This window comes from Sus scrofa, chromosome 3 (genome assembly GCF_054392235.1).
Source record: "Sus scrofa isolate SSC_HxYL_T2T_F1_AM1 chromosome 3, Sscrofa_HxYL_maternal_Yorkshire_Landrace_v2.0, whole genome shotgun sequence".
NCBI classification, from domain to species: Eukaryota; Metazoa; Chordata; class Mammalia; order Artiodactyla; family Suidae; genus Sus; species Sus scrofa.
This window is the reverse complement of record NC_139385.1, coordinates 58,197,538-58,224,600: the sequence shown is the minus strand read 5'-3', so window position 1 is coordinate 58,224,600 and position 27,063 is coordinate 58,197,538. Positions and strand designations below refer to the sequence as shown.

The window sequence follows — 27,063 nt, the reverse complement described above, 5'->3', positions numbered from 1 at the left end:
TTTGACGGGCTGCAGGCGCGGGCTGTGGAGCCAGGGCACCAGGCAGTGGGTGAGAGCATGGCCTCCCGGGACCCGCCCGCCACCACCTACGCTCCGCCCGATGTGCCCTCAGGGGTCGCACTATTCCTCACCATCCCCTACACCTTCTTCGTGCCGGAGCTGGTGAGTGCGGCCGTGGGGGCCACCTGCAGAAGGTTGGGGGGGGGGGGCGGTGCTGCTGGGAGAAGCCGACCTGGAGGTGGAATCTCCCTGGAGAAGGGGGACCAGGCCTGGGCTGCCGTGGCCTCTGATCTCCCCCATGGGGCTCAGGGCCCCTCCCTGAGCTTCTCTGGGCTTCTGCAGTACAGGGTGGGGGCTCCTCCTTCTGAAACGAACCCCCCTGGGGCAGCTGGCCAGGTGACCTGGTGATCAGAGGTTTGGGGGAACTGCTCCAATATCCTGGGTCCTCAGGAAGATGCTGGGAATAGACTTTTAATTACATGGTTTCTGTTTTCCAACTACTTGTCCTTTGTGCTTTTCTGAAGTTCAGAACTTCTCAGAACTTCTTTCTTTCTGAGAGCAGCTCTTCCAGTATTTTCTTCATGGTCATTTCTTCATTGTTCAGCTGACTTTGAACTTTGACTTGTGTGGACTCCCCATGGGAGATGGCTTATGACCACATCTGCCATAAAACTGTCCTGTGAAGCACGCTGGGTGTTTTCAGCTCCATGCTACTGCCTTCCTCTTTGGGTCCCTGCAGCTGAACTGGGACCCCAACCCCTCCCGGGTCCACAGTGTTCAACAGAACACTCTGAGCCAGCTGTCACTGTGTCCTTTGTCACACAAGTTTGTGTGATTAATTGAAGGCAGAGTTTATTTTGGTTTTCAGACACTTTCTGAAGTATCTAGCTTTACCAGTCCTGAACTGGGCAGCGCTGCCCCCGTGGCAGGGAGGAAAAGACAGAAAGTGGTTCCAGCTTGCAGCTGGACCCAAAGGCCTTCTCACCCTGTCGTCCGCCTGGAAGGCCAGCCCCACTGAGCAGCCTTTCCGCAAACTGGCTAAAGAGGGAAGCCAGGCAGGGTGGGCCCCGCATTTGGCTCCAGCCGAAACCCCACAAGAAGCAGGTTCCTTCCAGGCCTGCCACCTGGGGACACAGTGAGGGCATTCTGCCAGACAGATGGGTCTCCGTGCTCCTGTGAGTTCTCTGTGCCAGGCCCGGGCATGCCCCTCACAACCACAGGAACGTCCAGGGCTGGGGATGACTGATGCCTCTGTTTCCATGGACCACATGCTCAAGTCAGTCACACCCACCCCTGGCCACAGGGCCACTGCCCCCATGCCCCACCCCCCAGGCTTCCTGTCTGCCAGAGGGAGGCTGGAGATCACTTTCTCCCTATAGTTAGACCAGACTTGGGAGGGCGATGGTCCTGGGCTGGGCACCAGCAAGGAGAGGCCATTGGACCTTGTCACATCAGGGAGGGAGGGGTCCAGGCCTTCCCTAAGGAGGCGACATTGCAGCTGAGCCTCAAAGGATAGGCTGGGGGCCAGGAGAGGGAAAGGCCTGGAACCCAGGAGAGGCCAGCAGGGCAGGAGGCGAAAGGGAGGGGCTTCTGGAATCAGGAAAACATCCTGCAGTCACTCGAATGGCCACCTCTTTGGTGCACCCACCCCCACACACTGGGCTCCTGCAGACAGAATCCCCCAAGGGAGGAAAGTGAGTGCTTTGCTGGCTCCGGGGACTGAAGTGCCTTAGGGTGTGGGATGCTGTCACTGATTCAATTTCATTCATTTATTTTTCTTTGAAATAATTTTAGATGTATGGCAACACTAGTAATAATCGTACAGAGTCCTCATAGCCTATCTACTCAGCTGCCCTTCAGGGCCACAGCTTACATAGTTCAACCATCACAGACAAGGAATTCACATCAGGACTGTACCATCAATTGCCACAGTGAACCTTGTCCAGGTTGTGCTGAATACCCCACAAACCTCCGTTTCCTGGTCCAGGGTCCAGTCCAGGATTCTGCATCACGTTTGGTCGCCATGTCGCCCTCCTCCCTCCATTCTGGGCCAGCTCCCCCGTCTTTGTCTTGACACTCTTGAGCAATGCTGATCCGTCATTTTGCACAACGTCCCTCCATTCAGCTTTGTCTGATGTTTCCTCCTCGAAACTTTAGTTTTAATTTACAAGTAATCCTTTTTTCATGGTCGAACTCAGAAAATGCAGAAAGAATTGTCATCCATATAGATGCCTATATCCATATATGTACACACGTGTGTCTGTGTCACAGGGTTATTCTGTACATGCTCTTCTGCACCTGCTCTTTTCCTCCAGGAGCATTCCTGGCGTGAAAGCTAGACCAGGTATGTCTGGGGTGCAGATGGGGATGTAAATGGGAGAGGAGGGGAGACTGTTGAGTTGGCGGCCGAGTCTGATGCCAGGAGACATTCTGGGCTGGAGAGGAAAGGGCAGAATCGGCCTTGCAGAAGCCCCTCTGTCCCTGGCCGCCCAAGGTGCTGACCACAGAGTCCCAGGCCTTGGGGCCTCAGGTTCTCAGCCTAGGGCCTAAAGCATCACAGGCAGGCCTGTGCTTTTCTAAGGCCATCAGTCCAGAGCGTGGATGCTAAAGCTGGGAGCTCAGGGCAGCCAAAGGGGGCAGAGAAAGTGAAATCCCTAATCTGGATTCTGAGGTTGTCCATGATAGGGGTGGCCAGGGTGACATCGGAGGTGACTGCAGGCACACCTCCCTCCAGCCACTCTTTCCTAAGACAGTGAGGGCCTCCCACAGGAACGAGGGGCCAGACACGCAAGGAGAGCAGAATTAAACAAGGGCTCCCCTGAGGCCCCGGGCCACCTCTGCTGCCAAGAGCCTCCAGCTCTTATACATCAGTGACGATGACATACGAGGTGGCACAGACACCAGGGGGTCTGCATGCTTCCTACCAACTCTGCTCCCCACAGCCCACTCTTACAGATCTTTCCCAAATTGCTTTATCTGAGAGTCTTTAACACTAAAATGAACATTTAAACCTTTTTTGTCATGGAGTTCCCATTGTGGCTCAGTGGTAACGAACTCAACTAGCATCCATGAGGACATGGGTTCGATTGGTCCTGCTCAATGAGTTAAGGATCCAGCATTGCTGTGACCTATGGTGTAGGTCAGAGAAGTGGCTCAGATCCCATGTTGCTGTGGCTGTGGTGTAGGCCGGCAGCTGCAGCTCTGATTTGACCCCTAGCCTGGGAACTTCCATATGCCACGAGTGTGGCCCTAAAAAGACAAATAAATAAAGCTTTTGTCATAATTATAGATTGACAGGCACTTGCAAAGATAGTTCAGGGCTGTCTCCGTGCCCTTCCCCCAGTGTCCCCCAGTAGTCACATCTTTCATCACTCTTTATAACGATATGGACACCAGGTGACTGATGCTGGAAAGCTGTCTGTACTTCCATACCTTTTTCCCATGTGTAGTTTCCTGTAACCACCGTCATCAAGACACAGAAGCATTCCATCCCACGAAGATCTCCCTCCTGCTCCATTTTGTAGTCACCCCACCTGGTCCTCCCTCACCCCTGGAAACCATTTATTCTGTCTCTATACTTCTGTTATTCCAAAAAAGTTATAGAAGTAAATGAAGCCACTCAGTATGTAGTCTTTAGAAATTGGCTTCTTCCGCTCAGCATAATGTGCTTGAGGTCCATTCAAATCATATGTGTATCAGTCATGTCTCCTTTTCATTGCTGCATAGTATTCCATGGTGTGGATTTACTGTGGTTTGTTTAACCACTGACCCATCGAGAAACATTTTGGTCCTTTGCAGTTTTTAGCTGTTCTAAATAAAGCTGCTGTGAGTGTTCATATACAGGCTTTTGGGTGGATGTAATTTTCACTTCTCTGGGGAATGCCAGTGAGTGTGTGTTTACTGGTTTGTATAATGTGTATACTTGGTTTTCATTAAGAAACTGGCAAACTGTTTTCCAGAGTAGTTGTGCCATTTTATCTTCCCACCTGCAACAGATAAGGCTTTTGAGATTTAACATTCAAGTTTGTATGTTGCTCAGTTTACAGTTGAATTCAGATTTCTCATCTGAAAACAGTATTAATTCCAAAATGTAATCTCAAAGTGTGAGGAACCTTTGAATCAGGGCATTTTAAGAGGAGTAGAGACGCTTTCTCCTGTCTCTTCCATTCAGTGAGTGTGGGAGCCCACTGGTTGCCAGCGCTGAAGGGGCTGGGGACCAGGTGACTCACAGCCCCACTGCCTCGCTCTTCTTAGCAGATATGCAGGCAGCAGGCTTGGGGGTCACGTGACTACCCGATTGCCTGCCTGGTGTGAGGTGGCGCATCAGCTACTTTACAAGATGAAGGTGGACACAGAGCTGACCCAGGCAGCTGTGACTGAGGGAGGGAGGGCTTCATGAATGAGTCCAAGCAAGTCTATTAACTTCCAACCTTTTCACTTCTTCACTTATTAATTAGAAACTTGACTAATTACAAAGAAACAGCTAAGAAGGCTTCTAGAGAGTCAGCCAGTTAATCAGAGATTTGGACACTCTGTTCGGCCTCTGTTTTCGGCTTTTTAACGTGCCTGCACAGTGGTCAGAAGGAATTACTTAACAGCGCTGCCCCCACCCCCACCCCCGCAAGAAGCTCATTTCAGAAGGTTCCAGCTTCACTTTCTTGTCTTAGCCCAGCCCCCAGCTTCACCTGCGCTGCAGCCTGCCTCTTCTTTTACTCCACTTATATGTAAAAGCCTGTTTGTGAACTTCCTGAGCCCTGGCGCTGTCTGTCAACTGTGTGGGGCCAAGAGGGAATCAGGGCTCATCTCGGGCCTGGCTGAGGCCAAGCGCCTTCCCTTTGTTGGAACACTCCTCAGGATGTCACGTTTTCTAGAAGGAGAAGTCCTTTCTCTTGTTTTCCTCCGCTCCCCCTTCAGTTCTCCATACTTCTGCAGAGCAGCAAAGTCAACTCAGTGTGCCCCTTTTTACTCCGTCTTTGTGGCATCTGTCCCTCTCTTCATTCTACGCCCTGTCCCAGCCTCGCCCCAACCTTGCCATCCTCTGCGGGAGAAGGGAACCAACAGCCTCCATGCCCAGGGCACCACTGAGTCCCAACAGAATGATGCTCTGGGAGGCCCTGGAGGGCTGTGACAGGAAGGGAGACTGGGGCAAAGGGAAGGAAAGTTAGAATGTGGGGCCGGGGTCGAGCAAGCCCCTCCCCTCAGAAGAACAGAGGCAGGGCGTGTGGAGAGGAGTCGGAGATCAACCTCCCCATCTCCAGGACCCACTTTGACTTCCCAGGCCCAGCCCTGACCCTGGGAGGCCCCCAGCACGTTCGGGTTGTGTAAAATTGAATCAACTCAACAGGGTAAGCCTGGCTCTGCTGCTTCATTGCTGTGAGACGCTGGGTGGGTTACTTAACCACTCTGAGCTTCAATAATGAGGAAAGCAGCAGCAAAGATCTCCCAGGTCAGCTCTGGGGTTTCAGTAAGGACCCTGACTAGAAGAAGCATCAGCACCGGACAACTGCTCTAGAAACGTGAGCCCGTCCCACGTTGGTGGTGGTGGTCATATCCGGTCTCTCACTAGAAAGCCTGGGTCTCTTGTGAGCAAATTCCAGTTGTAAACCAGCAAATCTTTACTGAGATGCTACTGTTGCTCCAGCCCCACGCTTTGCACTCAGGCAGAGCCAAGAATAAGGAGGTAATAACAGAAGGGATGTGGTTAAGTCATGGACCCTGTCTTAAGGGAGTGATGCATGAACATTGACGAGCACCCCAAGATAGGAAACAGGGTAGAAAGTAGGGGTGTACAGCCACACTTGCCGAAGGCTCCAGGAGCTAGAGAAGTTGTCAGGACAAGCTCCCTCAGGGTGAGGGCTCGGCATTCTTAATGGGTTTGGATTAAGAGATGAGATGTTTGCTTGTTCAGACTAGGACTTCCTAGGATGGGAATGTGTTCACAAACAAATCAGGCTGTAAGGAAAGAGGAAGATGGCCCCATTTAAATCCCATGTAGGAGTTTCTGTCTTGGTTCAGTGATTAACGAATCTGACTAGGAACCATGAGGTTGCAGGTTCGATCCCTGGTCTTGCTCAGTGTGTTAAGGATCTGGCATTGCAGTGAGCTGTCGTGTAGGTCACAGATGCAGCTCAGATCCCGTGTTGCTGTGGCTGTGGCGTAGGCTGGTGGCTGCAGCTCCAATTAGACCCCTAGCCTGGGAACCTCCATATGCCGCGGGAGCGGCCTTAGAAAAGGCAAAACAACAACAACAAAAATCCCATGTAGTCACTCAACAAACATTTATTGAGTTGCCAATCACAAACATAGGAAGAGGAAGAAGACAGACATGGCCCCTACCTAATGGAGTTTGATGCCTAATGGGGGCAGATGGAGACTAGCCAAGGAGGCCAATAGGTGGTGCCTGTCGGAGTGCAGAAAGGAATGGAAGGCACTGTCCCACAGGTGGGTTCAGCATCAGGAGTGGTCTACACAGTTGCTAAAAGGCTGAGAAAGCAGAAAGAAGATGCTGACCCGCCAGAGAGCAGTGACTCCGCAGAGCCGCCACTGTCCATCTCCAGAGTGGGGTGAGAGGTGGCAGGTGCTCGGACCTCCGGAGGGAGCCCCGCCCAGCTGCCACTTGCAGGAGGTGCTCTGAGGCAGTGGTCACCCCAGAGGAGGGGCACGGGGACCTTGGGGTTGGCACCAACTGCTGCTGCAGTGACAGTGACAGGACCTGGAAAAGCCTCCCATCCCAGTCCTCCTCCAGTCCCTTCCAGTGCCAGATCCCAGCAGGAGTCCAGCTTCAAAGGGAGCTGGGGACGGGATGGCTTGCAGGGTTCAGCCCACCGCAGGATGGGCTTAAACTGAGGGACCCTCGGAACTAACTAACTACCTAACAGTCCACATCCCCACAGCCGTACCCTCCCCTCTGTCCAAGGCTGGCACTCTGGTCCTATTCTTCCCTTTCCCCTTTGTTCAGACCACGAGCAAACTTCCCTAAGCTGCTGGAGTCTCCCAGTTCAGATAAGACAGGCAACCAAGGCTGCTGCCAGAAGGTCAGCCTACCAGGAGGATTTCCCTCTCTTTCTCTTTTTTTTAGGGTCACACCTGCAGCATATGGAGGTTCCCTGGCTAGGCATTGAATTGGAGCTTCAGCTGCCGGCCTATACCACAGGCACTGCAATGCAAGATCCGAGCTGCACCACCTCAGCAACACTGGACCCTTAACCCACTGAACAAGACCAGGGTTCGAACCCACATCCCCATGGATACTAGTTGGGTTCGTTTCTGCTGAGCCACAATGGGAACTCAGAGGGAGGATCTCTCTTACCAGCCGGTGCCCTGAAGGAAATAGCCGGGTCCCCCGGGCGAGGGTAGCAGGGAGGGGACCAGCACACCCTGTCCCCCAGGGCCTCGGGAGCCCCAGATAAGAAGTCTTAGTGATAAGAAGGCCCCACCTGCAGCCAGCGCCCTTCCCGAGGCTCCTGCCTGGAGAACTTTCCAGGGCACAGCAGCTCTGAGGGAGGCAGGAGAGGTTTCTAGAGGGTTGTTCCGATTGGCAGGTGGCAGGAAGCAGGTCAGAGGAGGGCGGGGTCGGGAGCCCCACACAGGTCCCCTAACTTTGACCCCTCTCCTCTCTCGCCAGCCCCTCCCTGCCTCCTCCCCTTCCCGCCAGCCAGCCTGTCCCTCAGCTGTCACTACCTGCTCAGATCTTGTCCATCTCAACCCAACCCTGTTGAGCAGAGTCACCTGGTGCCCACGTCCCACAGGGCCTTGAAGCATAGCTCCCCTCCTCCTGCCTCAGGTTGGATCTAGAAGGTTCCAGGGAGCCTCCACAGCAGGGCCAGATATTACAGATTTGGGGCTCCAGATTCCTCTGACCTACTGCAAAAGAAATAAATAAATAAATCCCTCTCAGTCCCTTCTTTTGGGGGGGATTCTCTGCTTTTCTGCTCCTGCACAGCTCACAGCACCCCATCCCCCGCCCAGGCCCATCTGGGACCCTCTCTTCCCAGGAGATGCCGCTGGGAGTGGGAGGGGTGGTGTGTTTATTTGAACACCATTCCTCTCTGAACGCACATTCTTGCCTAGTCCTTCCCATGCGCCAGAGGAGGAGGCAGGCGATGGGGGAAGCTTACAGGGAGTCCTAGCTGCTCTCCCAGAGGACACGCTCCCCATCTGGAAGTTTCTGGGGCCCGGGAGGTGATGGAGATGAAACAGTGGGTGTTTGTCCCCATTTGGTCCCGGCTCCTGGCAGAAATGACGGTCCGTGGCAGGGCCAGTGGCAGGCCTAGAGGGCACCAGGTGCTGCCATCTGTGTAGGAATCAGGCCCAGGCAGACGGGATGGAGTAGCCAGCGAGTGGAGAGTCTAACAAGCTGCCTCCTGCCTCCTCCTGGAACAACGTGTGCTGCTGCACACCTGCCTTGTGCCAGGCTCCGTGCCACACGTAGGGACATGAAGACCACAGGGCAGGGGCCTGCATCTGGGAGCGCAGGGACAGGGGAGGAGTAGTCAGGAGCAGCTTCCTAGAGGGGGTGACATTGGTCTGGTCCCTGCCCTCGAGGGTCTGTGCTTAGACACTGGGGTAGGGGCGAACTGAGCAGGAGTCATTTGAGGCCAGAGTGAATGGTGACATCCTTGGGTCTTCAGTGCCTGATGAAGGGCGGGATGGTGGCTACTGGTCACAAAACATCTGCTATTCCTGAGGGAAGGAGGAGGTGAGGCCCTCCCGAGCCGACTCCAGGGCTCCTCTGAGGACTTCTTGGGCACATGGCAGGGGACACAGGTTAATAAACGTAGTTGGAGCCCAAGAGAGGGAAACCAGGGAACGGGGCTGCTTTGGGGAGCAGGAACCATTTATCCTGCTTCTTTGCAGCTGTTCTGTACCTTCTAACCTTTCTAAGGCACACACGTTTTTTGTTTTTTGTTCTAAAGGTAAAAATAATTTGTCCTCCAAAATGCTTGGTGGTGTTTTTTGGGGTTTTTTGTTTGTTTGTTTGTTTTTTGGTTTTTTTAAGAGACAAGAAGGAAAAGCCCTTTAGACTTTGGAGGAGTAAGAATGTTTTTATTATCCTATTTTATGTGACATTGTACGTCTGGACTGTTGAGTCAGTGAGAAGCTGGGTCAGTGGGGGTGGCGTCTGAACGGGCGGGGGCGGTCCTGGGGGAGGAAGCCAATGGCAGGAGGGGCGGAAGGCCAGGAGGCCTGGCCACTGACTCACCAGCCCCTCCCTGGCATCCTGCCCCTCCCAGGCACACACCCCAGAACGGGCACTGATTTCCCTGGCACGCAGCCAGCCCAGCCCTGAGAGCACTTATGGGAACCAAGGGCTCCTTATGGGACTTGTTCTGCTGGGGACCTGTGGTGGATGGAGCTCTGTCTGGTGCCATTTTTGCTGGAGGGGACCAGATGAGACAGGGGCCCTCACAGGAGGCCAAGGGGACCAGGTAGCCAACTTCCTGCTAACCTTAAAGCCCCAGAAAGAAGGCTCTTGCTCCTGGAGTCAGGACATGGTAACTCTGGGTGGACACGTCCCGGGTTGAATCATGGAGCGTAGACCTTCCCCATGAGCTGGTTGCTTGCGGGTCCTGGGTGGCCACCCAGGCCTGCCACCCGCCACAGGTAACTGTGGGAAGTCGCTTGGCCTCTCAGAACTGGTCTCCTCCCCTGGCCAGTGGAGGTGACATGCCAGCCCAGGGAGCCTCACCGGCTGCCAGGCTCCAGCCATAGCACCTACGGGGGCACTGGGGGCCCTGTGCTGCCTGCAGCCCGGAGTGACCCTCCAGCTGTGGAGGCCCCAGCTCTCTTACCCTGAGTCCCATCACCGCAGAGAGTGGTGGATAACCCACGTCCCCTCTCCCTTCCTGTCAGCAGCTCATGTTTCCCTCTCAGGCCTCAGTGTGGCCCCCACCCCCAGGCCCCGGGAGGGGCTCCTGAGGCAGCAACCCCCACAGCTGTGAGCTGATGCTGGGGTGGGTGTTTGCCTGCCTGGACGGTGCTGTGAACAGGGACTGTGTGGAGGGGGTCAGCAGCCTGGGCAGGGCCCTGGGCCGGAGGAAGAGAGGCAGGCGGCAGCAGGGTTTCCACAGCTGCCTGTGATGCACCACCTCTTCATGCGTGTGTATATGTGTGTTTGTGTGTGTGAGAGACTGAACCCAAGATTCAGGAAATAGCACTTCCCTTTCTATGGACAATGCACTGTATTTTCTCTTCTAAACTTTTTTTTTCAAAGCAAACTGCTTTTTATTGATGTACAGTTGATTTACAATGTTGTATTAGTTTCTGGTATGTAGCAAAGTGATTCAGAGAGATATAGATATATATATACTCTTTTATCTGAATATATATATATATATTTCAAATTCTTTTCCATTATAGATTATTACAAGATATTGAATATGGTTCTCTGTGCTTTATAGTAGGTTCTTATTTATCCATTTTACATACAGTAGTGTGTATCTGTTCCTCACAGACTCCTGGTTTATCCCTCCCCCTCCCTCCTGTTCCCCTGTGGGAACCATAAGTTTGTTTTCTATGCTTGTGCGTCTATTTCTATTTTGTAAATAAGTTCATTGTACCATTTTTTAAGACCCCACATATAAGTGATCTCATAAGATATTTGTCTTTCTCCGTCTGACTTACTTCACTTAGCACGACCCTCTCTAGGTCCGTCCATGCTGCCGCGGCTAGTCCGCTCAGCTTCTTAATGCTGGTGGTGACTAGAAGATCTCAGGCCCACCAGCCCATCTCTGAGCGCATTTGGAAGGCCCAGGGCAGGGGCTCCGAGGGGGCTCAGGGAGGCCGGCACAGGCAGGGCCTGCTGGGTGGTAGCTGAGTTTGGCCTGGGCGTCACGGGGAGCCGGTGGGGAGTTTTAAGAGGGGAGGGTTCAAGGTGTGGGTGGTGTGAGCAGACTCACATTCCAAATGGTCCTGGCAGTGCTGTGACAAGGGCTGTCGCTGGCTCAGGCTGGCTGAACCATCTCAGGTCCCCGGAAGCCCAGAGCCGGGCGGGCTCTGCCGGGGCTGGTTAGTTTGTGTCGTCCGGCCCAGGCTCTCTCCTTCTTTGTCCTCTTCCACATTCCACATGGTGTCACCAGGTCTAATACCAGATACAGCCACCGCCTGAGCAAGGGCAGGGACTGTCTCAACCCTGGTCCCCTGAGGCAGAAAGAAACCCTTCCCAGGAGTCCCCAGAAGGTGTGGATCTCGCTGGTCAGGGTGGTCACGTATGTGTCCCAGCCAAGAGATGCAACGAGCCCAGTGGCTGTTGGGAAGTCACCCGCCACATCCCCTCCTGGCCCACACCATCCACCAGCATGCCCGGCTGGGCAGTTTACCCCACAGGGAGAATTTAAAAGAAGACAACTGTCTCTGCAACATTATTTACTGTGGCATCATCAACAACAGGGAGAAGCTAGAGACATCCAACATCCTAGCGCTGGGGCCTGAGTAAATGATGTTTTATCAACGTAGTGGAATATAATGGAGGCATTGAAAGGCCTCATTACCCAGATGCTGCATTTGCACATTCACTAGCATTTATTTGTAACCCCCAAATCAATACTTGCAATGTTGTCACTATCATTCGAGGACGGGTGCACAGCTGGGGAAACATCTGAGTCACAAATTTGAGACACACACGTTCAACCCGAGGTCGATACTTGCCTTCTTGTTTCAGCTCATACTGTAAATGAGAGTCCTCTTCCAGGTCTGTTTAGTGCTATGTCTCATGTGTCTTCGTGCTTTTTGTTGGTGATTTTGCTGTTTAAAATAGTCCCAAGTGCACTGCTAAAGCAGTGTCTAGTGTTCCTAAGATTGAGAAGGCTGTGATTGGCTTTACGGAGAAATTTGTGTTAGATAAGCTTATTCTTCTAGGGCTGTTGGCTGAGAGCTCAAGGCTAATGGATCAGCAATATATATTAACAAAGTGTCTTTAAACAGAATCACGCATAAAACAAAGTTATGTGTTTACCAGTGATGAAAATATTGTGACCACAAGCTTGCAGGAACTTAGTTCTGTATTTCCCCAAGAACAGTGGTTCAGGATTCATAACTAAATTTGCCAGTATCCAGGACAACTTTATAGAACTGCCTTGAGCAACAAGAATCAATTCTGTTATTAAGCCACGTAGCAAAATAGAAAAATATAAAAAGAGTAGAAAATGTATGCTCACCATGATTTGCAGCTTTATCAAGTATACGTGTACATGTTCACTAGGCTTGGGAAGGAACACAACATAATGAAAAATGCCTTTGCTGTTAACATTATTTCAATCAATTTAAAATCTTAAGGTTGAAAAACAATTACAGATCGAATTCCTACCATGCAGTTTAAGCCGTTGCAATCACCCTGGAGTCGAGGTATTTTGAGCAGATGGTACCAAGCTCCCAAGAAACGCCTGCTTTGACCACAGGGGCACCCACAGGGGCACCCACAGGGCGTGAAGGGTGAGGGCAGCTCTGCTTCCTTCAAGCTATGACTCTCAGGGCATTGTGCACCAGAACTGCCTGATGGGGTCCAAAGCACACCCACTGGATGGGCCTCCTCTTATTTTTCCCTTTTTACTATTATTTTTTATGGCCACATCCACAGCATATGGAAGTTCCCAGGCTAGGGGTCAAATTGGAGCTGCAGCCCCTGGCCTACACCACAGCCACAGCAACACCAGATTCAAGCGGAGTCGGCCAACTACACCTCAGCTTGCAGCAATGCCAGATCCTTAACCCAGGGGTGGAACCTGCATCCTCACAGACACTCTCTTGGGTTCTTAACTCCCTGAATCACAATGGGAACTCTTATTTTTCCCTGTAAAAGGATGCGCATCAAACAGATAATTGTACATTCATAGCAGGCCTACTCAGCAATAGCCAAGTGTCCATCAATGGATGAACAGATAAACAAGATATCTATGTGATATAGTCATATAGTGGAATACTATCCAGCCCAGAAAAAGGAAGGAAATTCTGACACATGTTGCAACAGGGATGAACCTTGAGGGTGTGACACTGTGTGAAATAAGCCTTCATGATCCCACTTATTCGAGGTACTTAGAGTAGTCCAGTTTGTGGGGCGAAGGAATGGTGGTTGCCAGGGGCTGGGGGAGGGGGGATGGTGAGTTGTTGTTGAACAGGTGCAGAGTTTCAGTTTTGCCAGATAAAATATATTGCAGAGATGGGATGGATGGCAGTGATGGTTACACAACAATGTGAATGCACTTGATACCACTTTACCTTCAAAATGGATAAAATGGGAGTTCCCGTCGTGGCTCAGAGGAAATGAATATCACTAGCATCCATGAGGGGACAGGTTCAATCCCTGGCCTCTTTCAGTGGGCTAAGGATCCGGCGTTGCTGTGAGCTGTGTGGTAAGTCACTGATTTGGCTCAGATCTGGCATTCCTGTGCCCTTGGTGTAGGCGGGCAGCTACAGTCTACTCCTAGCCTGGGAACTGCCATATGCCACAGGTGTGGCCCTAAAAAGACAAAAAAAAAAAAAAAAAAAAAAGGTTAAAATGGTAAATTTTGTTCAGTGTATTTTACCACAATTTTTTTAAAGGGGGAAAAGGGGAAGGGGGTAAACAAGGGCCAAGGGACCCTGGACTTAGCACAGCTTGGATGTGAGGGACTATAGTTTTCTTCATCTGGAAACACTACATCGTTGGAGGGAGCCCTGGGGGTGGGGGAGGGGGGGGGCGTTCCTGGTCCCCACTGTGGGCAAAGCTAGAATTTGTCTTCAAGGAGCTTGTTCCTCCTGGACCCTCAGAGGTACCAGGAGCCACAGTTCACTTGGCAACACTACCCCTGCAGCATTTGGAGTTCCAGGGCTAGGGGTCAGATGTGAGCTGCAACTGCCAGCTAAGCCGCAGCCTTAACCCACTGTGCTAGGCTGGGGATGGAACCTGAAACCCAGCGCTCCCAAGACACCCCGACCCTGTTGCGGGTGGGCTGCCTCATCTTGATTCGGGCCCTTCCTCCCTGCCTGCAGTTTCTGAGGCTTTGCAGTACAGCCTGCACTGGCCCGAGTACCAGGGAAGGGAGGGGGGGCAGGGAACACCTCGTGAACATTAAGATGAGAGGTCAGAGAAGGAGCTCAGTGTTGGTGGTGAGGGGATCCACCACGCCGAAGTCCCGCCCAGCCTCGCAGAAGAACCTGCCTCCGTATCATCTCCTGGTTCTCAGCTTCTGGTCGGGCCCATCCCGACCACACCTCCGGCCTGGCCCAGAGCTGACAGTTTCTCCTCCCTACTCACATGGGGTCACCACGAGGGTAGCTCTAGCTTCAGAAGCTTATAGAGTGTGAAGTTCACTGCCCTGTGGCAGCCTGGCCCCTGCCACAGCCACAGCCACAGCAACATGGGATCCGAGCCGTATCTACAGCCTACGCTGCAGCTGGATCCTTAACCCACTGAGCAGGGCCAGGGATAGAACCCTCGTCCTCGTGGATACTAGTCGAGTTCGTCACTGCTGAGCCACCCCGGGAACTCTGCATCCTCTAGTTTTTAACCAGCTCTCTAAACGTGAAAGAGTTCTTCTCTGTGTTCTAGAGAATGAGTAATAAATAAACTTACTGTTACACTCTAGCCTCCTTCAAACGATCCTTTCAAGTTTCGGTTCAGCCTTTAGAATAGGCAAGGATGAGCAATTTGTGTTTGCCTCCGCCTAAATTGTATTTGAAATACACTTGCTCAAAATGTCCACCTATAATAAAAGATTCTTTCACATCGAGGGCCAGCCCCAAACATCTAAAAATATCTCCTGCTCTTGAGAAATACGAAATGAGGATTAAAACGAGAGAATAGTTTAGGCTGCCAAGAAAATTTGGAAAGGTAAATATGTTTTATTAAAAAAAAAAAAGGCAAGACAAATATTCAAGGTTGCCTTACCTATGATGGATCCAGCCTAGGCTGCTTGAGGCAGAAACAGGACAACACACTCCACTGGGTTTAAATTCACCTGGAGTTTGTCTTGGGCCCTGGTCCCTCCTACTGCTCAGAAGGCAGAGGGTGCGGGAATCAAAAGTCAATAACATTCCTCTGCCTAACATTGGTTATGCAACCCTAACACCATTTCAGAAGGTTCCCGTGCAATCTGAGAAGATCCCCAAATACTCGGAGGCCTTGCCCTCGGGCTGTGAAACCTGGTTGTGAGGAGAGACCCGGAGGTATCCTACCCTGAATCCCGGGCAGCCTCAGACCCTCGGTCCCCTCCAGGACGGCACCACCTCGTGGTCCAAAGTGAGAACCAAGTGCGGACACACAGGTGGTTTGCAGGCGGCAGTGTCTGCCCAGGGCAGCCTCTGATGGCTGGAGCAGGTCAGGGACCCCTTGGCCAGCCCTGACAGGCCCGTGGGGCTGAGGCACACTTTCTGCCGCAGGCCTGGCACAGGTGAGCTGGCAGTAAGTGGCGGCAGGTATCCAGTGGCAGCTCCTGGTCTGGGAAAGCCCAAGAGGATGAGCACTGCTGTACAAATGACATGAGGCCATCCGAGTGAATGTATTTTCACAAACTCTAAAGCACCTAGTGAATGTGAGGTGATGGGGTGATGGGGGGCTTATCCTTGAGTCACTCAGAGGGTGTTCCTTGACACCCTCCCCACCTGCCTCGTGCCAGGCCCTGTGCTGGGCACCAGGAATACAGCAATGAAGGGCACCGACCATTCTCTGCTCTCAGAGGTCTCCTGTGAGTCTAAAATTTTACGAGTTGTGGTACAGTCACTAAGTCCTGAATGCCATTCCCATTAGTAACCAGCATTGTTCGGGTACTGGCAGTGGGCCAGCGTGTTCCTTCCTGCCCTTCCCCTGGCTTGGCGGGAGAGATGCTTGGCAGGTGCCCACAAGCCCAACCCCGGCACCTCCCTGCAACATCAGCAGCCCCCGTCTCTGGGATCCACATGCAAGAGCCCCGTTCAGAGGGACGGTGGCCCTCGTCCCTCAGCAGCCCATCCTCAGGGCAGCCCAACCTGACTCACTCACCTTAGGACTTCCAAAATCCACTTGGAAGAGTTCCCATCATGGCGCAGTGGAAACGAATCTGATTAGTATCCATGAGGAGGCAGGTTCGATCCCTGGCCTCTCTCAGTGGGTTAAGGATCCGGCATTGCTGTGAGCTGTGGTGTAGGTCGCAGACGTGGCTCGGATCTGGTGTGGCTGTGGCTGTGGTGTAGGCTGGCAGCTATAGCTCTGATTCGACCCCTAACCTGGGAACCTCCATATGCCAAGAGTGCAGCCCTAAAAAGCAAAAAAAAAAAAAAAAAAAAAAAAATCCACTCGGAGATTGTTTGTTGAGGTCTGGTGCTTTAAGGAGCAGCCAGACTGGAAGCGTCGCCGGCCCTACAAGAGCCTCATAGGCTCTGCCTCGTGGTCAACCCCCTGGTCTGTTCTGGCTTCTCCTCTTATTCCCTTCCTCTTCATAGGAGTTTAGGGATTCTCCACAGATTCAAAAGTGCTTTTCCTCTCCAGGACAACAGCAGTGGAAGGGTCATAAGCATGACATATCTTTGTTATGTTTGCTTGTTTGTTTATTTGTTTGTTTTTGTCTTTTTAGGGCAGCCCCATGACATATGGAAGTTCCCAGGCTTGGGGGATCCTATCAGAGCCACAGCTGCCAGCCTGCACCACAACCACAGCAACACAGGATCTGAGCTGCATCTGCAAGCTACACCACAGCTCACAGAAATGCCGGATCCTTAACCCACTGAACGAGGCCAGGGATCGAACCCACATCCTCATGGATCCTAGTCGGGTTCATTACCACTGAGCTACAATGGGAACTCCTGTGCTATGTTTTTTCATTTGTAACATGAAAACTGCTAGTCCCAGAAAACCAGGACCTGAAAGTTGTGTATCTTCCATCCAAGCTAGACAGAAGTGGAATTGTTTAGTCCAGAAAGTCTCTAAGAGCATCATTCAGAACTGAGCTACCCCCACGGTCATGATCACAATCAAACTGCAGTAAACACAGGAGGGGAAAAGTGAACAGGAATGAAAGTTAACAGAAGCCACAAAGGGCAGAATCAGAACCCCAAGACCCAGACAATGCAGTTGTCAGATGCTGACCAAAAATGGAATACCAAGCAAAATGAATGAAAAGATACCCACGCCACAACACACTGCACCACTCCTGCACAGCCTGCAGAGCACCAAACACAGCGGGAAGACTCTAAAAGCAGCCCGATACCGGAGATGGATTCTGACAAAGGAGCAGCAGTTCAGCTGACAGCTGGCCGCTCAGCAGCAGCACTGGAAGCCAGAATACAATGGAATAATATGGAAAAACAGAGAACACCGTGGGAGGTAAATACCTTAGAAGGAAATGATTGTCAGGGGGAGATAAGGACATTTGCGGACAACTCAAACTGACTACTGCCAGCTGACCTTTTCTAAAAAAACACTAATGGTTGTACTGCAGGAAGAAAGAAAATGATTCCAGAAGAAATATCTGAGATGCAAGAATATCTTCATTTCTTAAGGATTTCTTCTACTTGACCAGAAAAACACAGTCTATAAAGGAAAAGATTAACATACTCAATTACATTAAAATTAAGAAGTTTATCAAAAGACATCGTAAAATGTGAGAGACATAAATTGGTGCAGCCACTATGGAAAACAGCTTCAAAAATATTAAAAATAGCAGTTCCCATTGTGGCTCAGCAGGTTAAGGACCTGATGTTGGCTCTGTGAGGATGCAGGTTCGATCCCCAGCCTCACTCAGAGGATTAAGGATCCAGCGCTGCTGCAAAGCTGCAGCATAGGTCACAGATGAGGCTTGGATCCAGTGTTGCCATGGTGTAGGTCTGTAACTGCAGCTCCAGTTCAACCACAAGCCTGGGAACTTCCATGTGCCACATATGCAGCCTTAAAAATATATATATAAAATTCTAAATTAAAAATAGACCTACCATATGCCATATGATCCAGCAATTTCACTCCTGGATGTTTATCCAAAGAAAGCAAAAACCACTAATTCAAAAAGATATACATTGTTAAGGTTGTTGGAGTTCCCGTCGTGGCCCAGTGGTTGGCAAATCCGACTAGGAACCATGAGGTTGCGGGTTCGATCCCTGGCCTTGCTCAGTGGGTTAAGGACTGGCGTTGCCGTGAGCTGTGGTGTAGGTTGCAGACGCGGCTCGGATCCTGCATTGCTGTGGCTCTGGTGTAGTCTGGCGGCTACAGCTCCAATAGACCCGTAGCCTGGGAACCTCCATATGCCGCAGGAGCAGCCCTAGAAAAGGCAAAAAAAAAAAAAGATATACACACCTCAGTGTCTATAAAAGTTGTTTTTTTTTTTTTTTTTGGCTGTACATGGAAGCTTCCAGGCCAGGGATCAAACCCATGCTACATGCAATGCCGTATCCTTAACCCTCTGTGCCACAAAGGAACTCCAATAGCAACACTGTTTGTAACATTCAAGACATGGATGCAACCTAAGTGTCCATCAACAAATGAATGGATAAAGATGTGGTACATGTATACAATGGAATATTACTTGGCCCTAAAAGGGGATGAAATTTTGCCATTTATGATAATATGATGGACCTGGAGGGTATTATGCTTAGTGAAATAAGGCAGACATAAAAAGACAACTACTCTATATTTTCATTTATATATGGAATCTAAAAAAATAAATGAATAAGTCTAACAAAACAAAGGAATGTGAGAGACAATGCGCTGGCAGAATATATCTCAATATTTATAACAGTTCATGGCATATAAAATTTGTAGAAAGAATTCCTGTGAATCAATAAGAAAAAGACAAGCCTATAAGAAATATGTCACCAATAAAAAACAAAAAATTGCACAGAAGAGGAAATACATGAATCATAGGAAAATAAGCTCAATCTCATTAGTAATCACAAAAATTGAAATCTAATGAGACACAGAGAAAATTCCAAGCACAGGTGTAACAGGAGTGAGGAGAGGAGGCATCCAGGAGACTCATGAGGACATCCTAAGGAGGCCCGGGAGGAGAGGAGACAAACCAAGAACAAAACCACCTGGTGGAGTTCCCTTCTTGGCTCAGCGGTTAACAAACCCAACTAGGATCCATGAGGATGAGGGTTTGATCCCTGGCCTTGCTCAGTGGGTTAGGGATCCGGTGTTGCTGTGGGCTGTGGTGTAGGTCGCAGATGCGGTTTGGATCCCGAGTTGCTATGGCTGGGGTGTAGGCCAGCAGCTACAGCTCCTATTCGACCCTTAGCTTGGGAACTTCCATATGCCTCAGGAACAGCCCTAAAATAGCAAAAACAAAAAACAAAAAAATAAAAAAACAAAAACCACCTGGTGCTCCTGGGCATGTGACCCTCCCCTCCAGGCCTCTAACTGAGGTGCTCTCTGGTGGACATTTAGTTGCTCCTCTGGACTCACCAGCATGGCTACAAGCCTAGCCCCAAAGCAAACAAATGCAGAGCCCAGAGACAACAGGAAAAAGGTTGGGTTTCTCCACCAAGGGAATAATAAATGGCTGCACAGAGTTGAGAGGTGATGAAACTGAAGCTGTACTGCCCAACTGGTAACTGACTCCAGGGCATCAGTTACCAGGAAGCTCCAAACCAAAAGTCCACAGGGCCAGACAGACACTGTCTGTGGGTGAAGGGAGGCAGAAGGAGCCACAGTGAAAGTGAGCACCAGGGAATGGGCCACGCAATGGCATTGGCATTGGGAAAGTTGGGGATATGGTCCACTGAGAACTCCAGGTCCTCTTCAAAGAGAGAGTCACAACTGCCTTCAGACTACTCTGGCCTTGGAAATGGGTTCTCTGTGGCCAGGATTATAAAGTTCCCAAGACATGTCTGAAATCTGGATTTTTCCTGTGAAATATCCTGTTTCAAATGTTGGAAACTTATTGAGAAATGTTTTTAAAACTTTATATGCCAAAGCTACTTGGGCCAAGGAGACACACATCCCCAGGCCACATTTAGCCAAGCCCTTCCATTGGCACCCTCTGTGTCGACCACTTGAATTTCCTAACAAAATTTACTCTGACTTCGAAGGCCAGCCTTCCTTCCCCATTTCCCTCTTGATTCCCACCTAACTCCGTGTGAAGAATGTTTAACCAGGGCCGGAGGACAACCTGCAAAGGGAAACGTACCCCACACCAGCCAATGAAGCCCCTTCGCCTGTGCTTTTCTCTTACAGGTATTTGGGTTCTGGGTCTGGATCCTGGTAGCCGCCACCCAGGTAGCAAATCCGCTGCTGCAAGGATGGGTGATGTACGTCTCGCTCACCTCATTCCTCATCTCCCTGATGTTCCTGTTGTCTTATGTGTTTGGATTTTACAAAAGATACGAGTCCTGGAAAATCCTGGTAAGAACCAGTGAGAGTGAGCCAGTCCCTGGGACGCCTCCCAAACTCCAGTCCTGGGTGTGCTGAGGACAGTGGACCTCCTGGATGGGGAGGGGGAAGCTGGGACCTTTCCTGGGCTGGACCCTCTCTACCCTGGCTTTTATTTGGATGCGTTTACTACCAGATGAGAAGGAGAGCCTTCCTCTGCCAGCATCCATCCTTTATGGCATTCCACTGCCTTGCTTGTGAGGGATATATGCATCCTGGCTACTCCTGGATCAAACACATCCTGAAACATTTCCCTCTAAATTTAGTTTATGATAAAATCACTGGAGCAGCATTGAAGAAAATGCTAGCAGAAAAAGAATCACCCCAGTCTCAAGGTCCTATCGCAATTGCTGGGTTCCATACTCCTGGCACATTTTTTGCAATATGTAAATATAATCACACTGAACCAATAATTTTGTTTCTTTTTTTCTTTTTTTTCTTTCTTTCTTTTTTTTTTTTTTCTTTTTAGGGCATATGGAGGTTCCCAGGCTAGGGGTCAACTCAGAGTTACAGCTGCTGGCCTACACCATAGCCACAATTGTGTTAATTTCTACTGAACAACAAAATAATTCTTTTTTAATATTCTTTTTTAATGTTATCATCCACATGGTTTATCATATGACACTGAAAATAGTTTCCTGTGCTAAACAGTAGGACCTTATTGTACACCATTTCTATATGTAATAATTTGCATCTACTAACCCCAAACTTCCATGCCCTCCCTCCCCCATCCCTCTCCCTCTTGGCAACCACAAGTCTGTTCTTGTCCATGAGTCTGTTTCTTTTTCTTATTGGGAACCTATAATTTTGGATGTAGATTCTTTGATTTTATATTGTCATTAAGTTTTTTCATGTCACCACATCATCTTGATACCCACTGAAAAATTTTCTATATTGAACAACTCAAAATGGAGGGAGGATTACATTACGGCCCCTCATAATCACAAACCAGATTCCAGTATTTTTAAGTTTTATTACACTTGCTTCACCCAGCCCTTTTTTCCCCTGAAGAATTTTATTTATTTCTTTATTTATTTTTGTCTTTTTAAGCCCGCACCCACAGCATATGGAGATTCCTAGGCTAGGGGTCGAATCAGAGCTGTAGCCACTGGCCTATGCCACAGCCACAGCCACAGCAATGCCAGATCCAAGCTGCATCTGTCACCTACACCACAGCTCACGGCAATGCCAGATCTTAACCCACTGAGCGAGGCCAGGGATCAAACCCACGTCCTCATGGATATTAGTCAGGTTCATTAATCAATGAGCCACAATGGGAACCCTTCCCCTGAAGAATTTTAAAGCAACCCCCATACATCACATCATTCCATTCTACACACATCAGCATACCTCCAAAAAAATACATTAACTTTCTTACATTATTGCACTTACATAAAGTTAATTCCCCAGTAGCATCTAAGACCAAGGTCACATTCAAGGTCCTCTGTTTTAACTGAGACATGTTTTTGCACTTGGCCTGTTTCTACACTTGGCCTCAGGTCCTCACGAGACCCGCTTCCACTTGGTAGTGATGGTTCTTGGGTACTTTAATCTAGAATGGCTCTCCCTGCCAGTTACTTGCTGAAGAAATGGGGTGGTCAGCTGTCCTGTAGAGGGGCTTACATTTGGGAGTTTATCTGTTTGCTTCTTCCTGGTGGGATCTGACTTGCTCCTCTCATGCCTGAGTTTTCTGTAAACTGAAAGTTAGCACTTAAAAGGCCAAAGTGAAGATAGGTTAAGTTTTTCTGGCAAGAATGTTTTGTAAATGGCTTTAAGTCACATCACACACCGTTACTTGTGGTCCCTCTTCCAGTGACAGCCCTACCCCATCAATTTTTTCTCTAATGCTGTCTTCCATCTACTGAGGATCTTTCTGAAAGTGAATGAATATGTCTTCAGGGGTTGCAAAATGCCGATTGGCCTATTATGATGTTCCTTCCAGAACTGATTGTATGACATTTTTGTGGCATTGAAGATATTAGCACAGAGGTTCAAAAATTGAAGTCTAGAGTCGGATTAGCCTACTCTAGCACTTGTCAGCTAATCCTCTCTTTCCTCATCGTAAACTGGGGCTATCAGTCGTAGCAGCCATATGAAATTAGCTGTGAAAATAAAATGACACAACATGTGCACATGGTTAGGACAGTACCCAGAACACAGCTGGGCTTCATAACACTAATGGTTGAGAGCACAGGTTTGGTGTTATTAATGTCACTTGGATTCAAATTCTGGCTCAGGTTTAATCACTGACCTCAACTTTGAAACTTCTTTTTCCTCAAAATGGCGCTAATGATCAATAGTACCTACCTCCTAGTTGTCAAGGTTAAATGAGATAAATGGGGGAAGGGCTTAGCCTAGAGCTTGGCAAGGAAAAGGGCTCAGTAACTGTTGGCCCGTGTTGGTATTATTATTGCCATTTATTAATCCATTGTTGTTCACGACCTAGACATTTCCCTAGAAACACTGCAAAAGGAAAAAGCAGGAGTTTGGGGAGCAGGGTCTTTTGCTGCCTCTTCCCAGCCACATAGTCAGAGAGAAAAGTTCCGCTGGCCTATGTGCCCGCGTGACGGTGGGCGTGGCCTCTGCTCCATCCTTCCAGGACAGCCTGTACCACGGCACCACCGGCATCTTGTACATGAGCGCCGCCGTCTTACAAGCGCATGCCACGATTGTGTCTGAGACCCAGGACCTGAAAAACTATTTCATAAACACCGCGGCCTCGGTGAGTGCTGGACAAGAGCATCTGCCACCGGGGAGGGAAGGGCATGAGGCTTCATTCTGTCTTGTGCAGAGGAGGCAACCCTCAGCTCTCGGCTGAAGGAGCTTTGCAGGATGGACAGGTGGAGGAGGGCGTGGGGTTATGTGTGTGTGTGTCATCAGGTGTGGAATGGACAGGCGGAAGAGGGTGTGTGTGTGTGTGTGTGTGTGTGTATGTGTGTCATCAGGTGTGCGCCCAAGCTCACATCATGCCAAGTCCAAGTTCAGGTGTCATCTCTCACCTGCTGTTTTTCCTGCTCCTTCTTACACCTACAATGCTGCCCTTAGAATAATTGTTTTTCAAAATGCAAACTGAAAACACAATTTTCTTTATTTTCCAAAACAAAAATTTTCCAAATTTTCAAATCTCTTATTGAAAATCTTTGGATGGCTCCCATTGCTGGTGGAATGGAGGTGGGATTCCTCTGAGCTGTTCCCATGTCCTTTTATTTCAGTGACAGTATATTGGCTTGCGGCATCCAAGGCAGAGTGTCTGGGCGAGTCGTGGGATGAGCAGGGCGCCCCTTCCCCTTCCCCCGCCCGGCAGACCTTAGGTCCGCTGGGACCTGAGACGCCAGGCAGAGCGGCCCGGGCCTTTCCTTTCCAGTCTCTGCACCGCAGCCTCCTGCCTCTCGCGGTGGGATGGCGCCCTCGCGTGGCCGATGGCTCACATGACAGATTCCTCCTCTGGAGCCGCCTACCTTTCCCTAATCCTTCCTTAAAAGCACTCTCAGCCCAGGCGGGTCCCCTTCGACCCCTGACCAGAAAGATCAAGTCCTGTATCAGTTGGAGGCCCTCGTAGGGATCAAGCAGCAGGGGTGCGGCACGGGGTGCTGTCCCCATTGTTAGAATGATGTCGGGCAAGCGCGGTGACCCCGCTAGGGTGGTCACAAGTATTTCAGCAGCTCCCTTGCCTCCTTTTTTCCTCACTTGTCACCTTCCCCGTGAGACCATGTCCCTCCCCCACCTTTTCCCACTTTATTTTCTCCTGGGCACTTAGCCCCATCTTACCTACTCCTCTCCCGGTTTATCCTATGTTCTGCTTCTGCAACTAAAATGGAAACTCCCTGAGGATAAGAATTTTTGGATTTTTTGTTCACCATTAAACCCATAGTCCTTGAAGTAAACCAGGTGCTTACAATATACTTGTTGAATGAATGAATGAATGAAAGATTGAATGAAACAGAGTGTGATTAGATAGGGAGGCAACGTGAGGCTGCAGTCTGGGCCAAGAGGTTGTCAGGCAGTGCAGTCAGGAGACTTTGGGGGTGGCCTCGGACGTGGTGGATGATGGAAAAGGAGGAGCTTGAGGGATCACAGGCTTCCGGCTTGGGAATCTGGGTGAGGTGGGGGTCCTGGGCCCAACGAGCTTCTCAGGAAATCTCAGGATTTCAGTTTGGACCATAGAGGAGTTCTCGTTTGGTTCAGCTGAAACAAACCCATGAAGATCACCCATGAAGAGATCCCTGGCCTCACTTGTGGGTTAAGGAGCTGAGCTGTGGTGTAGGTTAAGACATGGCTCGGATATGGTGGTGCTGTGGCTGTGGTGTAGGCCAGCAGCTGTAACTCTGATTTGAGCCCTAGCCTGGGAACTTCCATATGCCGCAGGTATAGCCATAAAAAGAAAAAAAAAATTACAGTTTGGACGACAAAGAATTTGTGAGGCTTCCAAGGCTCTGAGGAGCCCAGAGGCAGGGGTGCAGAGTCAGGCTCTGGGCTGGTGAGTAAAACTCATGGAGCACAAACAGTGGCTGAAGCGGGGGGGGGGGGGGGGCAGCTGTACAGAGAGCCCAGGATGAGAGAACAGTGGGGGGAGGGGGGCAAGGTGGGGATGGAGACGGACCTACTTTACAGCCAGGTGGAGGGGCGCAGGCAAAGAGGGACACCTAGACAGTCACAGCGGGACAGTGGGAGTGTGGCCTCAGAATACCTAGGATGGATGGAGCACTGGCCAGGGGTTGCAGCCCTCAGGCCTGGCGGGTTGTGGGCAGACAGTGGATGAAGCAGGATCAGAACACGGCCTCCCAGGCTGAGGGCCCTTGGGGGGTGCGGCTGTCCGGCATCTCTAAGGCAGTCTCATGCCCCCCCTCCCCCCAGTTCTTTGCCTTCATCACTGCCCTGCTCTACATCCTCCATGCCTTCAGCATCTATTACCACTGAAGAGGCAGGGGCCTCGCCCACCTGGAAGATGCTCTAGGAAAACCTGGAGCATCGGCTCCTGGAAGTAGTTTCCAGCATTCGCTGTCTGGATGCGAAACAGAAGCTCAACGATGACATAGGGGATCAACAGACCATCTTTTCAGACTGAGTGATGACATCCCACTCAGGCAGATCTGTTTGGACATTTTAATTCACTGTGATGAATATGAAAAAGCCGGGGCTGGGGGGCTTTGTTGTTTTGTGTTGTTTTGTTTTGTTTTGCCTGGGAAAGTAACTGTCTCTTGGAATTATCTGACAATGAACCTCGCTCTTCTGGAAAGCTAACATCTGAAGCTATTGCCGTGGAAAATTCCAGCTCAACCGTCATCACACCTGTTTGGTGACGTCACACCTCAGCCAGGAGATTCCCACAGCAGGTTTATGGGAACCGTCATGATTTCCTTAAAATGGAAATGGTGCTGTCAACGCTTTCAGATCTGAAGACTCACAGACCTTGTTCCAGTGGTCCCACCTCTTTTGGCCGCCGTGGTCCAGACCCCCTGCCCCTCCCACCCTGCCCGACCCCCATTCATGTCTCCTCTCCTTCCCTCCCCAGATTTGGGACCCAAGGGAAATCTGTGTAAAATCAGCTTTGAGGGTAGATTTGTGGGGAAAAAGACGCATGACTGCAAAATTGTTATACAGTAAGGACTCTGGGCGGGGAGTGGGGGGCACAAGGGGTCAGGAAGGAAAAGTTTTTTGTTGGGTGTTTTTGTGTGTGTCTATTTAGGGCCGGACCCTCGGCATATGGAAGTTCCCAGGCCAGGGACTGAATTGGAGCTGCAGCTGCCGGCCAACACCACAGCCACAGCACCACTGGGTCCAAGCCACATCTGCAACCTACACCACAGCTCATGGCAATGCCAGGTCCTTAACCCACTGAGCAAGGCCAGGGATCGAACTCACATCCTCATGGGTACTAGTCCGGTTCGTTAACCACTGAGCCACTACGGAACTCCTAACCTGCTTCTTAAGTCAGATTGCTCAGCTGAATGCCTGAGTCAGGCCTCCAAGATCCGGCTGCTTAAGGACTGGCCCTCAGCAACGACCTTGGGGAAGAAGCCAGATGTTACCTGCAAGGATTCTCCTCAAAGAAGCCACAAAGGCCCCACCCCCAGGTCTTGCTTTTCCACGTGCCTCCCCCAGTGGTCCAGCTGGGTGGGGTCTGGGACCACCCAGTCCACCTCCTGCAGCGAAGGGCTCCCAGGGGCCTGGATGTGCAAAGGCATTTGCACTTCAGGACCATTTTCAAAGGCAGCCAGAAATGTAAGATCCGGGTGCTTGATCTCCAAGGAAATGTTTTTCAAAAGAAGGCTGTGCTCTCTGCTCTCTGGCCCTGTGCTGGGGTTCCAGCTGCCTGTCCCCAGTCTCTGACACGAGTCAGGGTCAGTCTCCTGGCCTGAGTGAGGACTCAGCCCAGTAACGCCTGGGCCTGCTGCCATTTTAAAATGAAATTATTAGGTAGAAGGGACTTGTCTTAGCTGATTCCAGGGCTTACAATTTTGTATCAACTCTTTTCTGCTTCCGGGGTGGTGGTGGTGGGGGAAATACAGGGGAGGGGGAGTCATGGAGAGAAAATTCTGGCTTCACTTTTGACAGCTCACTTTCTAATCCTATCCCCATTGCTTGAAAAGCCACTGTTTATCTCTCACGTTATTGCCTGGCAGCTGCTGGGATGGTCACTGTTAATATTTACTTGAGTAGCCACATCCAAATAAAAGTCCTTTGTACAGTAAAAAGCCTTGAGTTGATCGCTCTCGTGGTGTTGGCAGCTGGAACTGGCCATCAGGTCACAGGTC

General features: G+C 50.5%; 1 protein-coding gene across 1 annotated transcript; it reads left to right on the top strand.

Annotated features, from left to right (window-relative positions):
* MALL (mal, T cell differentiation protein like) lies at positions 1-27,003 on the top strand. The gene is given in 4 exon segments (NM_001243633.1): positions 1-162; positions 20,114-20,281; positions 22,908-23,030; positions 25,163-27,003. Coding segments are annotated over 4 exon segments (459 nt in total). The 5' UTR covers positions 1-57; the 3' UTR covers positions 25,226-27,003.
* Positions 27,004-27,063: the final 60 nt, after the last annotated feature.